The sequence below is a fragment of the Nothobranchius furzeri genome, chromosome 2 (genome assembly GCF_043380555.1).
Source record: "Nothobranchius furzeri strain GRZ-AD chromosome 2, NfurGRZ-RIMD1, whole genome shotgun sequence".
NCBI classification, from domain to species: domain Eukaryota; kingdom Metazoa; phylum Chordata; class Actinopteri; order Cyprinodontiformes; family Nothobranchiidae; genus Nothobranchius; species Nothobranchius furzeri.
In genome coordinates this window covers 1,005,291-1,021,249 of record NC_091742.1, presented here as the reverse complement: position 1 = coordinate 1,021,249, position 15,959 = coordinate 1,005,291, and the positions used below count along the sequence as shown (strand labels likewise).

Below are 15,959 nucleotides of genomic sequence, written 5' to 3'. Positions count from 1 at the left end.
GCCGATTGTTCGGCTCCATCCTTGGTTGCTGCTCCACCCTCTTCTCCCAACTGCACGGTATTGGGCCTTGGTGCGCTCCTGCTCTTGTGCTATCTGGTCACTGAACAATAAGGTTGATGCTGAATAAATGGAGTTCCTGTCATGAGAACTTGCAATGAGGTACACTGCCATATTTCAGAGCCTCATTATCCAGGGTCTGCCACCATTCAGCTTGAGTGATGTTCAGCCCTGTGTAACTGAGAACTGTTGGGTCAGCTAGACTGGAGCAAGCAGATCTGTATGCATACAACCACATTTTTTTATTTTACTATAGTAGCTAGAGTATCCATAGTACTTCTTGTTAGTTAGCTGAAGAGTAATTAATGGTTAAATATTGTTAAACTAAGAAAAAAAAAGCCAATACAGGGGTTCCTCAGGACCAACAACTAAGACCACTGATCAGGCTGACTCAGGGGTGTCTCAATGCAGTTCTCATCCCCAGGCATGTCCTCAAAATGTTCCATTTTATTTGACATTATTATAAAAATGAACTATTTGTCAGATATGATCAATAATAGTTTACATATTTTGTTTGTTTGGGACTTTTTCTTTGGAATAGAAAGGTCCACAACCAGGTCCACAAACAAAAATGCCAGCCTTTTTCTTTCTTTTGTTTATTAGTTTTATTTTATGTGCCATCGTGTTCATCAAGATGAAGACAACCAAACACTGTCCCCAAACCAAGTTCTCAGATCAGTCAGCTTACACATCAAAGTGACGGTGCAATGAGGCAACACTGAACATCATCTCCTCTAACTTACTTTTTAATGATCATGGCTAATTCAGCCAGTCCACGCATCGCTCTAAATTGATCAATGACTGTTTTGTACTTTTATTTATGCCTTTACATCGTCATCTGGTTCGCAACTATGAATGATATTTACTGCCAAGAAGTACACTTTCTTTTTCTTTATTGTGTAACAGTACATCCTCCAGCCAAAACTGGAAAACCTGCAGATTGAAAACAGTGAGGAAGGAGTTGAGAGCTAAATGTGCAAAAATCTATGTTGTTGCATTTTGCTGCCATAGAAAGGTCAACTTCACTTTGACACCTATCTCATGCTTCTGATGGTGAAACTCTAGGATTTGAAAAGCCTGACAGATCTATGTCACACTGTCACTAAACATTCATGGACTCACCCATCTTGGATCGCAATGGAGAAGGTTGTTGTTGGTTTAGCATCCAGGAAACAACAGAGAACATCTTGAATAGTAGAAGCTAACTGTTAGCATTAGCAACTCCACCACACGGCAGAAGCTCCTCTAGGCTCGTGTTATTTGTGGAGATAAAACATCAATGTTCCAAAGCAGTCAGTGGTATAGTCATGTTGATGTTAGCCAATCAGAAGCAAGATGCCCAAATACCAGGAAATAAGACTCCAAATCCTGCTTTCTAAAGCACAGACACCACATAAGTAGACACCTTGCGGACTGGCACTGCCTTGCTGGCTGCCATCTTGGATGGGTCCCAATTTGCCCCCATTGCATTTACTAGGGACGGTCTTTACCCAACTAAAACAAATGTTTTAAAGCTTTTGAACAAAATCAGGCATATGGTATGAAATGATGGTTAAAATGTAAACATAAAAAAATTTAAATAAATTAAAAAATAAAACCCACACAGATAGGCTAGAAAAGTCAATAGTAATCTCATGTGATCTGTTTTCAATGGTGCACTGGTTGTTGCAACCGTAGGCCGCACAAAAAACGAGCACAGTTCCCCACTATGCATTGTCTCCAGTTGAGTTTGAAGAGTTAGAAACCCACCCAATATGGCACTGTTATGCTCTCCAGTGCAAAAGGGGGCATCTACGTAGTCACCTCTATGGTCTGAAGCCACTTTCTTCTCCAGCTGATACAGACACTTACTATAACCTTCTATAGAGATCACTGCAAATGAATAAATAATATGAGTAAAGTTGACCTTTAAAATCATTCATCAAGACAATTTTGTTTGCTTATTCTCCTTCATCTTCCTAGCATGCCTTTTAGAACTTATTTCAAGGTGAGCCTCATCTGCAAAATACAAACAAAACAAGACTACTGCCTTTTAACGTGTAGTAGCAGGTCATTGTGGTGTTTGACCTGGTTTATGTGTCGACTATCAGACAATATGTTTGGATAAAAAAACTGGTGCATTTATTTGTTTTATTTACCTGTGTTTCTTCTACATGTTCTGTCACGAACCTGGTGCTGAGATGACACATTTCTAAAGGTGCTACCACTCTGGGCTGCAGCGTCCACGCCTTGGCCTTCTGGTGAGCTGAGAAAAGACCTGCATCCAGAATAAAACCCTGCAGTCTCAGAACGCTCCACGGCCAGCACCTCAAAACCACACAGTTTACAGCAGAACTCTTAAATGGTGCCATTTTTATTTTCCCACTTTTCACTATTAAAAATAACAGGTGTTCTACTACTGGTATAGTGTTTATTCTGCACATAGAAATATGTTTTAATCAGTCTGCACTATGATTTGTTTTGGGTTCTGAGTGAATGAAACCAGAAGATGATAAAGTGAATATTTTTACCAGAGGCAAAGGAGCACAAATATACTTCTGCTTCTGGAAATTAGGGTAAAAAAAATTAAATTATATATATATATATATATATATATATATATATATATATATATATATATATATATATATATATATATATATATATATATATATATATATATATATAAAGAATATGATTTCTGTGTTGTAAATTCCTGTCATATATGTCCTTTATCTGTGTGTATCTATTTTTGTTGTTCTTGTAAAATTGGCTGTAATTTTATTTTTGTTTAAAATATGAATATGATATTCCAGCAAAACAACTACGTCACACAACTTGCTGCTGATTTTGTTATTCAAGGAGAAATTGTTTTGTTCCTTATTGATCCGGTTATAGACTGTGTTAGCTCGTTGGCGTGTTTCTCAGATCTATCAGGATACTCCGTAGAGGCAACAATTAAATGGCGTAATCCAAAAGTTGGTACAAATCTGCAACACAACAATGAATGAAAACCTACGTTGTGACTGAAACAAAATGAAGAAAGATTTCTTTGTTGTTGTTAAATATAAAATGTAAGTAAATTGTTTCACTGAATCCCCGTTATTTAAAAATAAGGGAAACTGATGTCCAGTGTTGTACCTACACCCTATTTTTTGGAGACAATATGAATATTATTATTATTAATAACATATGGTGCTAAAGTTCTTTTTGTATGTTTTGGGTTTTAGATGAAAAAAGGAATATTATGCTGAAAATGTGATGTTAAGCCTTACTGTAGATTCATATATCAGACTGTTCATCCCAGAAGAGAATAATAAATATAGTATTTGAAAGTGGGATTTATCTTGAGCGTTTTCAGTTTTGTGTCTCACATTTTCAGTGTTGGGAGTAACGCCGTTCAAGTATAACGGCGTTACTAACGGCGTTCTTTTATAGGTAACAGAATAATCTAATTAATTACTTTTCCCACTGTTGCAACGTCGTTACCGTTACTGGGGAAGGAAGGTTGTGCGTTACTATGTGCTTGTCGAACGTTGAGCAACAGTGTGAGGCTTTCTGACCGCCACACTTCAGCTGCAGCCAGGGAGAGAGAGGTGTCGGTAACGCACTTACAAACACGCCGGGTGGGCGGAGACCCTCACTGTCTCAGTCGCTGCCTGCTGTAGACACAACAGAGCAGTGATGGGAGTAACGCCGTTTAAAATAACCGCGTTAATGAAAAATATTTCTTTCAGTAACGAGCAAACTAATTAATTACCGTCTTCTTTTAACAAAACGTGGTTTCTGTTACTGATAAGGAAATGTGTGCGTTAAGCAGCGCGGTGTGTTGAAGCTGTCAGCAGCTGATCAGGAGCTAAAGAGGCAGATGTTTTCATCCAAGAGCATCACGGCCACGAAGAACGAGGAAGACGTGATGAATAGTCTACGGCTGCAGGTGTGGATCTGCAGCCGTGCCCTTCTTAGCGTGACAGCGGGACGTCCCGAAGGTCCGCTCACCTGTTCACCGCTCAGACGTCCTGATCTTCTGCCTTCCTAGATCATCCAGCTGTAACCTGTTTCTGATCATGTGTTTAGTCCCGCTGTAACACTGATGCATCAGTCTCAGACGTCATGGAGCTCAGGTATTATCAGAACTACCTGTGTGTGTTTACCACCCAGCTTCAGCTCTTCTGTGGTTGGGTCTGACCCAAGTTAGTAAATGTAAGTCCTCCATCCGGCTTGTGCCTCTTCTAGTGTCATTTTACAGGATTTTATTTATTTATTTAACTGTTACTAGATTACCAGCAACAGAAATGCTACTAATAACAGACAATTGTGTGAAGCTGGAAAAATTAAAATGCTGTGCAAAATTACATTCAAGTATGTAATTTAACTAGACTGAGAGACCATTTAAAGGCTCGGGAACCTTTACAGGTGTTTCTATTTGCAATTTTAAATTTTAGCTGATTGGGGTCTAGATAGTCTAGATAAGTGTAAGTCTCCTGTTAGTAGTTCCTCCTGTTAAGTGCTTATTTATTAAAATTATTCAGGTTTATAAAAAACATTTGGACATACATTTTATTATGTTTTAGTCATTAGTCATTTATATTTCACTGTTGTAGTAATTCTTGCATGCTTTAATGAAAAAAGTAACTAAGTAGTTATTTTTCTTGGTATTAGTTACTTTTATAATTTTGTAACTCATTTAGTAACTGAGTTATTTTTTTGACAAAGTAATCAGTAACTATAACTAATTACTTTTTAAAGTAACGTTCCCAACACTGAACATTTTTGACAAATACATTAATCTGTTAGAATAGAGAAATATTTCAGATTTCTAGGAGTTCATTAATTACATTTAGGCCTAATTTTATCTATTTTCTTATCTAATCTTTGAATATCTTTAGAATGACCTCAGTTTCAAAATACAATAATCGACTGAAGTGGATTTCTGCCATTTTAAGACATTTGCGATGTTCTAATCAGAACACTATTTAAGCACCTGGCTCCTGCTGTTCAGTGCGAGATCGTCTGCTGCCCTGTCACAGTCCTTCAAGCGTTTGAAACTGTCTGCCTGCCTGTTTATTATTGACCTCCGTCTATCTGACCATGGAGCCTGTCTATTGCCTCAGTTCCAGCCTGAATCTGAGTACTTGCCTTCATCTGCATCCCTCACCGCTGAACACCGCTGCTGTTTTCAGAAGGTCGGTCACTCTTCAGATTAAGACATCTGAATCATCTCCCTGGCTGACTGTTTTCTGTCTCTCAGGCCACGCCACCCGGAACTGACTCCAGCTGGTCCCAATCGCTTTAACACAGGGGCGTCCAATCCTGGTCCTGGAGGGCCGGTAGCCAGCAGGTTTTGTGGTTTTTCTGCTTCAACACGCTTGATTAGCTGGTTGAATCACCTGTGCAGCAGCTCATCAGGCTCTGCAGAAGCCTGTTAATCACCTGCTGATTGAAATAAGGTGTGTTGAAGCAGGTTAAAACAAAAACGTGATGGATATCAGCCCTCGAGGACCAGGATTGGACACCCCTGCTTTAACAGCTCCTTAAATAAACTCAACTTTCTCTGTGTTTGGCTGTTGTTGGATCCGGCTGATCGTCACTAGGTCTGACCGTGACACTCACATCTTGGGATTTTCTCATTTGAGCAAAAAAAAAAAAACAATCTACAGGTAATTAAACCTACAAAATGCAGAAATATATGTAATAAAATAAAACACAAGGCACATCTGATCTACTTACTTACAAACACATTATCTTAATGCATGCAGGTACTGTTGGAGCAGAGAAACATGCAGAATAATGAAGACTGGAGTTGGTGAAGGCAAACTAACAAAAACTATAATATATATTGAGTTATTTATCAGTACACTGACAGTGTATGTAATCACTGTACAGCGCAGCATCCTGTTTTGGTTGAGCAAAAGCATGATGATGATGATGATGATGATGATGGAGGTGGTGATGATGCTAGAGACGCCGGACCAGTGACCACCAGAGTTTAACGCCCAAAATGGCGGCACGATTGAAAACTTTTTACTGTTTTCTTCGAGTTTGTCTTTTCAACACAACATTTCCTCCCTTGTTCTGAATTCATGGAGACGTCACTTTCATTTAAAACTTGCGAATATCTTCCTTTAGCAAAGGAATCAACAGTAAGAAGGGGTTAGGATGGCGTTTTGCCATCAGCATCGCTTTACTAATGCTAAAGCTACGTTAGCCTAGCGAGTTAACTGTTGTCATATTAGTTAAAAAGCTTCGGTTGGTGGGAACATTTTGTCACACCTGGATCTCCGAGCTGAATATGAGGACGAAAATCTTCATGTAGAAATGGAGGAAGATGTGAAAAAAGTGAAAAAGGTGGGTCGAGAGCTACTTTTCAGCAAGTTGGCTGTATGCTAACCTACTAGCTTGCCAGAGAAGGCTAGCGGTTAAGCTAGTTTAGTAGCACAAACATCAGTAAAAGTTTTAGCCGGAAAGTCATTTTTCATTTGAAACAAACTTACAGATTGTATATTTCACTAGCTGGTATAACCTTTAAGAACGCAAGACTAAATGTAATGTAAGATAACGCAAATTAAATTAAATCTGAGGCAGAGAAGATGTTTTAAGTTAGTGCTGGCTAGCATCAGATCTACTTTTGAATCTTTTCTTACTTTGTTTGCTTATATATATTATTATTTGTATAAGCGATATACTTTTGTGAGCATTGGTCAGCGGTCAAGAAACGTTTCTCAATATAAATGACTAAGATCAATGAGCACATCTGAGTTGTTACGAAGTTTATGTCACAAACAAAAGCTGTAAAATGCAATTTTTTGTCTTAATTTGTCTGTATAATGATCGATAGTATTCATGGAAACGTGTCCTTTTGATACGAAAGCGTTGTTATTCCATAATAAATAAGGTTAAATGTGATAACGAAATGTTTATCCAGCAGTGCTCAGTAACCAGCTGTGTTGGTTTGATCCTTTCTGCAATCAGTCCAGTAATCATGTTTTTATAGTTATTGCTAAAATATTTTTTATAAAAACCTGCAATTGATATGTATTATATATATATATATATATATATATATATATATATATATATATATATATATATATATATATATATATATATATATATATGAGTATTTTCTGGTAAAATTCCGTCTTATTTTGGTCTCCAATGAGAGCAGTTCTGGTTTTGCGGCTAGGTGGCACAATTAGATCACACTTTGCTTAATATGAGCTCACATTCCCTGGTTAGAAAACAAGGCAGCTTTTATTTTAACATCTGATTTAAATTAACTAATTAATGTATCTGCTTTGTCAGGTAATATCCATATAAATAGTTAATTAATTAACCAGATGTCTGAAAATGTTTATTTAACTGTAGCTTTTTACCTTGGTACTAATGTTGATGATTATGTATTCTTTTAAATAGATATTAATACATATAATATAATACACACTTAAATAATAATTATGTATCATACAGAATATTAAGTAATTTTAGAACATTTTAAAACTTTTTTACTTAATTATGAGACGGTTGATGTTGAGGCTTGTCACTTGGGTCAGTGGTAGAGGCTCTAGTCTCACATTTCACCTGCAGGAGCTGTAAAATGTTAATGCACTTGCCTTCAGTTGGTGCGTGTTCCTAAATAATGTAGTAATTTTACCGTTTGTGTCATGGTGTTCAAGCTCGATCAAATGTCAGCACATCAAACAGAGGTCCGTCAGCTTAAAACCAACTCTTATCCAGCTATTGAAATGTCAACCGCCGTTCATTGACACATTATTTTTGCTCTTGGGTTATTCAGGCATCCTGGTGAGAATGACTATTACACCCAGTGTAAAGTCAATAGATTGACGATATACTTAGGGGGAAAGCTTCATAGGGTTAATTAAATTTGCTTTGCACAGTTTCTGTATGTGGTTACAGAACATGCACAGCCCTTTGTGATTGTGTTTTAGGTGTGTTGTGCACAGACTGAGTTACAGGAAGAGAATAATAGCAGAAACATCAGAAATCAGCATTGTACAGTGGAACTAGTCAGTCTCGTTAACAAAAACAAAACCAATCCTGAAAAACAAGATGAGGAAATCTGCTGCCAAAAACCGTGTCTCAATACTTAAAGAGCGTGTCATCACAGGAAGTTGCGGCTGCCTCTTTTCCTGTTCTTGTGATCAAGTTTAAAGCGAGAAACACTTTCCTTCTGAGTTTTGGGGTCACACCCTTCTCGGGCCTGCTCCTCGGTGTCCGTTAGCAGCTGTCGGTGTGCATGAGCGGAGGCAACAGGTGACGGATTAGTGAGGGTGGAAGCATCCATGGAGGTTGCTGTGCTGTGAGCGACTCATGGAGAGCGAGGTAGGCTTTTGAATTTGAGGTAGATGGCTTTACTGAAGCATAAAATATCAGAATCTTTAAGAGTATTCTACTGAATGATGGCTAACACAGTAAATGTGGAGCATTCACATTTAGATCACGGTTGTTGATGTTGGACCAACTCCAGGAAGCAGACTTTTTTTGTTTTGTTTTGTTTTGCTTTTAAACTTCAGTAGGTCTACGTGATGATCTGAGTCCAGACAGGAGAAGTGGATGTTGCTGTGAAAGCAGTTGTTACCGTGGTGATTGTGACACAAATGATATTTAGTTTATTTGTCCCACCTTGTTGTCTCTCATCTGTTTTAACAGCCGGGTATCGTGTCCCCGTTCAAGCGAGTCTTCCTGAAAGGAGAGAAGGGGAGGGACAAGAAGAGCCAGGAGAAAACCGCGGAGCGTAGGGCCCTGCACACCTTCTCTCTGTCTCAGCCCGACCACCGCATCGACCCTGACATCCTGCTGAATGACTACATTGAGAAGGAAGTCAAAGTGAGCGTTGCTAGAAGAGAACAAGACCCGATCATACATTTAGAACTACTTCATTCTCTAACATGTTATTTCTCCTGTCAGTACTTGGGGCAGCTGACATCAGTACCAGGATACTTGAATCCATCAAGTAGGACAGAGGTCCTGCAGCTAATTGACAATGCTAGGGTGAGTATGATCTAGGATTGGGTCTAACCCCTTCCGTCAAAGCGGCGCGAAACGTTCTTCACGGCAGTTAGCCGTCGCTGTAGTGGACGGGCTCCTTTCCACCGGCAGAAGCAAAAAGACGTTTCAAGTCTACGTTTTGCACGCTACGCCTTCAGAACACGTCAAAATCCGCACTGTAGATTGGATCAAACAGGAAGTCAAACACAAAATCTGTGTGAAAACGTCCTGAAACTTTCAAAATAAAAGTCACGTGCAGTACGTCATTTCCTGTTAACCTTCTGTCGTTGATGCAAACGCAACAGAAAATAAGCCAAAGCCCTGTTTGGAAGCACGCATTTGTCTTTCTCCTTCCTTCTTGTTATGTGGGCTTCTGAAACCACGCGTGGTGTTGCAGTTCTCTCGTGATTTTGCGACCTCGCGAGATCAGCTGTGTGGAACGCTTTGGCTCCAGTTTGGCATCAGCGTTGCTCTTGTTTGGAAGGGAGCTCACGTATAAAACGCCTCTATTTTGTTACACGCTGCTTTCGCGTCTGGTAGAAAGAAGGGTATTTAAAGTGCTGACAGATCACGCAAGTTCTTACAGTCTAGCATGAGATCATTAAGATTCAAGAAAACATCAGGCGCGCCTGCGCCGCGTTACAGCAGCTGTGCAGTTTTGTCGTGACTCGCACGAGGGTTTAATTCCATACTATGCAACTTTTTCATGTTTATAAATCGTTTTCTTGAGCCAGTATGTGCTGAAATGACTCTACAGTTTTAGTGAAAGGCCATCCAGCCGCTACCGCCCCTTGTGGCCACAATATCCTATCTGCAACTACAGAGTTGCTGTTCCAGTCTGTTTGGAAGATTTAGAGCTGACATACCAGGTGCTGCAGTCTGCTTCCAGCATGGTTCCTGCATGCATCCCACGTTCGTGACGTGGTTAGCACCGGTTCCAGGCAATAGCTGGAAATTATAGCTTAAATTTAATTTTAAAAACTAGCTTAAATTTGGTCCAAGTGGCCTTAAAAAAGGTCTTAAAAAGTCTTAAATTTGGCTCCCTTGAACCTGCAGATACCCTGTATTATGACTATTTTGGTCCATGCCTTCTTCTTGTTGCTGATGTCTTTGTAAAAAGGAAGCGTGATGTTATTTATAATGTTGTGACTCTCCACCGCCGGGATGAACACATCGCTGCTCTCGTCAAAAGATGCAGGAAGCAAATGAGCCGTTTGGCCACCGGTAAACAGCTGATCTAGGGCTGGACGCATTGTGTGGTGCGTTTAAAAAAAAGGGATCAATAGAAAGTTTTTTATTTTCCTTTTTAGCCCTTCGGGTAAGTCATTACTCACACCCAACCAATCACAGACCCAGACCCAGGAACGCTGCGTCACCCCTTTCAGACCTTAACGGAAAGCAATGTGACGTAAACAAGACGTCGCAGCATCCAGAGGTGACAGTAGTTCACCAGTGGGGCGGTATTTTCATTTTTACAAGGCTGACAAAAACAAACTACAGTCTTTTGCAAAATTAGCAGAGAATCGATTAAAGCCAAGTCTAGAAACGCAGCCAACTTGTGTTATCATTAAGTAATGGCATCAAGGGGCTAGGGCTCCATATTTGTAATAGTTTTCAATCATTATTGATATTGATTAAAATGACGGTTTTTATATAGTCCAGCCCTGACGTGGCATTTACAAACTTAAGGAATCGTAACTCTCCATTCGTCTTTTACTTTGAAATTTACCTGATGCTTTACACTGATGCCTTGTGTTATTTCCTGTCTAGCTCTATGTTAACTGAAGAGCTCGACGCGTCCCAAATTTCTTCAGCGGCAGACGGAGATGTGGCGCTGGTGCAGCATAAGATCTTAGTTTCAAACTCTGACATGAGAAGCAACTAAATTAATTCCTCACTGTATTTTATTTTGAAAAACTGCTAGTTACTGCTACATGTCTGATACCTAAATGGCAGCGAGTAGCTTTATTTATTTATTTATTCCAGGCTTTTTTTAATCTAACAGAAGTCCCATCAGCTGGCAGGCCAGCTGACGTCAGAGCAGGACGCCGTGGTGAGCCTCTCCGCGTACAACATCAAGCTAGTTTGGCGAGATGGCGAGGACATCATCTTGAGAGTGCCGATTCATGACATCGCCGCTGTCTCGTACATCAGGGACGACTCGCTTCACCTGGTGGTGATAAAAATGGGTAATGAATGATTCCTAATCAGATTTGACACAAGTCACAGTTTTATTTTTTATTTAATAAACATTTTTATTGTGTTTTTATGTTTTTGTTCTTCAGCCCAGGAGTCTGGAGGGTCTCCCTGTCCCAGCTCGTGTCCCGACCTAAACAAATCCCAGACTCTGAGCTCGCTGTCGGAGGGCGGAGCCGTGCTCGTGGAGGTCTGCTGTCTGCTCGTCCTGGCTGTCGACAACAAGGTAGATGATGAATGTGAGCAGTCGGAGTGTAATCATAATTAACAGCGGACATCTTTTCTCCTCCAGGCTGCAGCGGAGGAGTTGTGTCTTCTGCTCAGCCACGTCTTTCAGATCGTTTACACAGAATCAACCATAGACTTCCTAGACAGAGCTATTTTTGATGGGGCTACAACACCTACCAGATACCCTTCTCTGCATAGTGGTAAGTAGCAGAGATATGCAGGTAAACCATAAAGCAAAGACCTTTAATGTGTTATTTTTTGGGTCCATTTTAAAGACGACTCTTCGTGCAGAGGAGACATCAGCGAGACTCTGGAGGGAGACGCTTGCCCTTTGTAAGTATATCTGAGCCCGGATGGACAGAGATCACGAGAGCTGCAAGCTGATCAGAGATAATCTGTCCTCAGTCCTTTCAAGATGGCAGACGGGAACTCTCCATCTGCGTCCGCCCCTGCGTCTCCTCAGGAGAAGACGGCGAGTGAAGGAGAGCTCAGCACCACCGCCGCAGAGCTGCTGCAGGACTACATGACAACAGTACATCCTCTTACCTTCTTTTGTGCTTTCACTTAAAAAAGTGAAGACTATTTACATCTGAAGCGGTTTGTGTGTTTCTGACCAGTTGCGGACGAAGCTGTCCTCCCAGGAGATCCAGCAGTTTGCTGCTCTGCTCCACGAGTACAGAAACGGTTCATCCTTTCACGAGTTCTGCATCAATCTGAGAGTTCTCTACGGGGACAGCAGGAAGTTCCTCCTACTGGGTACTAACTCTGTTTTACTGACCCAGTAAAGCCAAGTATACCGCCACAGAGTCTGACTCGACCGTTCCCCTTGCAGGTCTGCGTCCCTTCATACCCGAGAAGGACAGCCAGCACTTTGAAAACTTCCTCGAGACGATCGGGGTGAAGGACGGCCGGGGCATCATCACGGACAGCTTCGGCCGGTGCAAACGCGTGGCCAGCCCGGCGTCGGATTCCAACGGCAACAGAGCGGCGGAAGGGAGCGGCGACACCACGGCGTCCGACGAGGGTCGGGATGACTCGGAGGGCGACGAGTGGGACCGCATGATCACAGACATCAGCAATGACATCGAAGCACTCGGCTGCAGCGTGGACCAGGAGGCTGTGACCCCCTGACACGTAGAAGTGAAGATACGAATACGGCACCGATCCAAGATCGGCTCCCATGCGTAATCCTCTGATTGTGAAGAGGACGATCCTAAACTCCACGTACACTCAGACCTCGCTGCGCTGCTGTTGAGACAACAAATGCACTTAAGCGGAGATGAGCGTTGGAAATCGCTGGCTCGTTTAGCATTTCAGATGGATTTCTATCCCGACTTATTTTTAAGATGGTTTTATAATCGTTTACTGGCAGCATCTGCCTCTGCCATCTGTAATGTAGCAACGGTCTGGGCTCGGTGCAGGAGCCTGGAGACGACACCTTTCTGTAGCTCTTCAGTCTCCTCCATCACTTCCACGTGGAGTTGCAGTCAAAGTGTTTGTATAATTATCGATGTTCGGCTCGGTTTTTACACCATCGTCTGTTAATCAGTGTTTACTCCTTTGTGTGTGTGTGTGTGTGTGTGTGTGTGTGTGTGTGTGCGTGCATGCGTGCATGCGTGCGTGCGTGCGTGCGTGCGTGTGTGTGTGTGCGTGAGTGTGTGTGTGAGTGTGTGTGTGTGAGACAGATCCAGGTCATGGATGGCTGATGCACGTTTATTTGAGTTTGAGTTTATTTTTTACATCATCATTCGAGTCATTGTGAGGTTGTGCCTGTACCCTGCAGTACTACTAACAGACTGATCGCTCAAATGTGGTTATTACATAGTTATTTACACGGACTCTGTTAGTTTTGCAGAAGTGCATCATGAAGTTGCATAAAACACCTTTTTCCCTTACTTGACTGCTGTGCTCTGATTTTTGTCAAAGTTGAAATAAGCTTGTTTAATTTGACTTTCCTACGTGAAACCTCCCTCTAGTTTTGTAATCTAATTACCTTCTTCTCATCATTTGCTTGGATGCGCCCAAGCTGCAAGGGAACTTGATGCTGAGCGTAATCCAGCTGGATGCTGCTGAATGGCGTGGGGATTAGTTTCAGCGCATCTCAAAAAGGAAGTTGGCAGGACGGCTCTACTTAGTCACATTCCATTCTCCAAGGCCTCCCAGCAGACTCCTCACACAGTCGTTTAACTTATTTATCCTGCTAAGTATCAAAAGAAATGGGGTGGTAACTGTAGGAGCCGGACCAAACCACAGTTTTGACCTACTGCTGTGGTCAGATTAAGACTTCATGTGAACGGTCAAAGTAGAAACAACCTCCACTTCTCAAGTTTTCTTGAGCTGTAATTAGTTCAGATTTGGTTCATCTGAGATAAGTCTGTCATGGATTGTCCTTTTTTGTCTTAATCTTTCAGTGGAACACCTGTCTAACCACTGCTCAGGTTTGTTTCACTTACATGGCTCAAAGAAACCCAAAAGCACTTTTTCTATATCAACAACTTGCATTTATGACATTTTCCAACACACCCAGACACAGATTTACCGTTTTAACTGTTAAATCTCAGTCAGGTCTCAGCACAGCATAGCCGAATATCAAACAGCTTTGCAATAGTTCTTCATTTACCAAAATATGGACAATTTAATAAGTATGGAAGCCCATTCCTGCCTCTGATTAAAGAAATCATTTCTCACATAATTATGACGTAGCGGCATCATTATTGAGATACCTACGTCTTAATTATAGGATATATAGAGTCATTATTGAGATGGCTACATCTTAAGAGATAAAAATAATATTTTTAGTCAGAGTGGCGGGAATGGGCTTCCATAGGTAACACTTGTCAGATTTTGGTTAATACATTTAAGTAAGACACACTTTAATGTTTAATTAAACTGAAGTTTAATTGCATCATTTTTTTAACCCTTCAGGGATTAAATATTGGATAATTTCACACAAACATTTTAAAGAGTGACTTTTAGCAATAAAACATTTAAATTATTTACATCAGCTTTTGTTTTTATAAAGTAAACTGAGCATTTAGATGGAGGGTTTTCCACGACTCTCGGGACGTTAGGTAAAAATAATGATGCAGTATGATGATAATCAAATGTGTAATGGAAGTGTCTGGCCTCAAATTTCCAATTAAATTCAGTCCTAAACATTGCAAATATCTGGTTTTCAATCTCGCATCACCAGATCTCTGCCAACATACACCTCTAGTACATAGCTATGGAATGTGGTGTTTTAAACATTTATTACAGCTTCTGTTTTTATAGTTTAAAACAGTGGACCAAAAAGCACAAATTAAAGCAGAAATCTGGAGGGTTTTTTCTGAGGCCACCACCTAGAGGTAGAAAAATGTACTGCACCCTAAGCCCCTCTCCTTACATCTGTGACGACTAGAGAAGCATTTATACTTTTCCACTTCCGCTGTTACCAGCGCTGGACTGACCATAGGGCATAGCGGGCAACTGCCCGCTGGGCCGACCCTTTCATCTTTTATGGGCCGGTGTCTGTTTTTTTTTTTTTTTTCCTGGCCTCTAGTTGTTGCGGACAACTTGTCCGCGCCGCCCCACGCGACACCTCGTAAAAGTTGGTGGATTGGCCAATTGGTAATAATACACTCTGGGCTGGACCAATAGCCAGAGGTCTGATGCACCCGCCAGTTGTTTGTGAATCTCAGTAAACAGACAGACGAGCTTTACAAAATGGAGAACAAAAAACGGAAAGGAGGAGCGGAGAAAATTCGACTAAAAAAGAAACTGGCCCTTCAGGCTGATGCTGGCACATGTGTTAAAATCTCACAGTTGTTTGGTAGTGAAGGTTCAAGTAAAATCAATTTAGGAAGTGATGGAGCCTCAGCCCAGCGACAGGTTGGAGAAGAAAAGAGGGAGGAGGAGGAGAAACCCGAGCCGGTGTTGTGCCATAAATTGACTCGCTGCCAAAAAATGATTAGCCACCGCGGGATCGCGCACGGTTAGGTAATTGCATTTCTAGACAAAATTCCCCAGGATTTCGCCCTAAAACTCAGCATATCTAGCAATATGGACATTCAGAAAGCAAAGATAACCTCTTCCGGTACTTAAACAGATGTTTATCGCGGATATTAGTGTGGCAGTGTTTGTGGCACCCTGCGCGGGAGCACGAGGACGTGCTTGTGGAAAGAGGGAGGAAGATGTGGCAGTGTGAGCATCCACAATGTCCCGATTGATGATGTGCCCTGGCTGCTTGGTTAAGGAGATGCTCCCTTTGGCTGACTGGTTAGAGCGTATGACTCTCACTCGGGTGTCTGGAGATCGAATCCCGCCCGGCACTCGTTTCTGCACCTTGCCACATTAGTTTTTCCAGTTCGGAAGTTGTTTTAAGTGTTGCTATTTGTCTTAAACGTTCACAATGAGGATATATTAATCCTTTTTGCAATATTTGCGATTGAAAGATGGTTTGTGCCACAAACTTTGTGATAAGAACTGGCTTTCTTTATGTTACAGCCTTG

The 15,959-nt window shown here is 41.2% G+C and overlaps 1 protein-coding gene across 3 annotated transcripts; it reads left to right on the top strand.

Annotated features, from left to right (window-relative positions):
- The first annotated feature begins 6,126 nt into the window (after window positions 1-6,126).
- Window positions 6,127-12,798, top strand: ccm2 (CCM2 scaffold protein). 3 transcript variants are annotated; one of them, XM_015947130.3, is made up of 10 exons: window positions 6,127-6,384; window positions 8,707-8,883; window positions 8,965-9,048; window positions 11,051-11,234; window positions 11,331-11,467; window positions 11,534-11,669; window positions 11,745-11,802; window positions 11,875-12,001; window positions 12,087-12,225; window positions 12,302-12,798. In XM_015947130.3, exons 1-10 carry the CDS (start codon window positions 6,355-6,357, stop codon window positions 12,598-12,600), a joined length of 1,371 nt encoding a protein of 456 aa, XP_015802616.1. In that variant the 5' UTR covers window positions 6,127-6,354; the 3' UTR covers window positions 12,601-12,798. The 3 variants fall into 3 exon arrangements, with proteins under 3 accessions (XP_015802616.1, XP_015802614.1, XP_015802615.1); XM_015947128.3 differs by having other exon boundaries at window positions 11,513-11,669; XM_015947129.3 differs by lacking the exon at window positions 6,127-6,384 and adding an exon at window positions 8,230-8,379 and having other exon boundaries at window positions 11,513-11,669.
- Window positions 12,799-15,959: the final 3,161 nt, after the last annotated feature.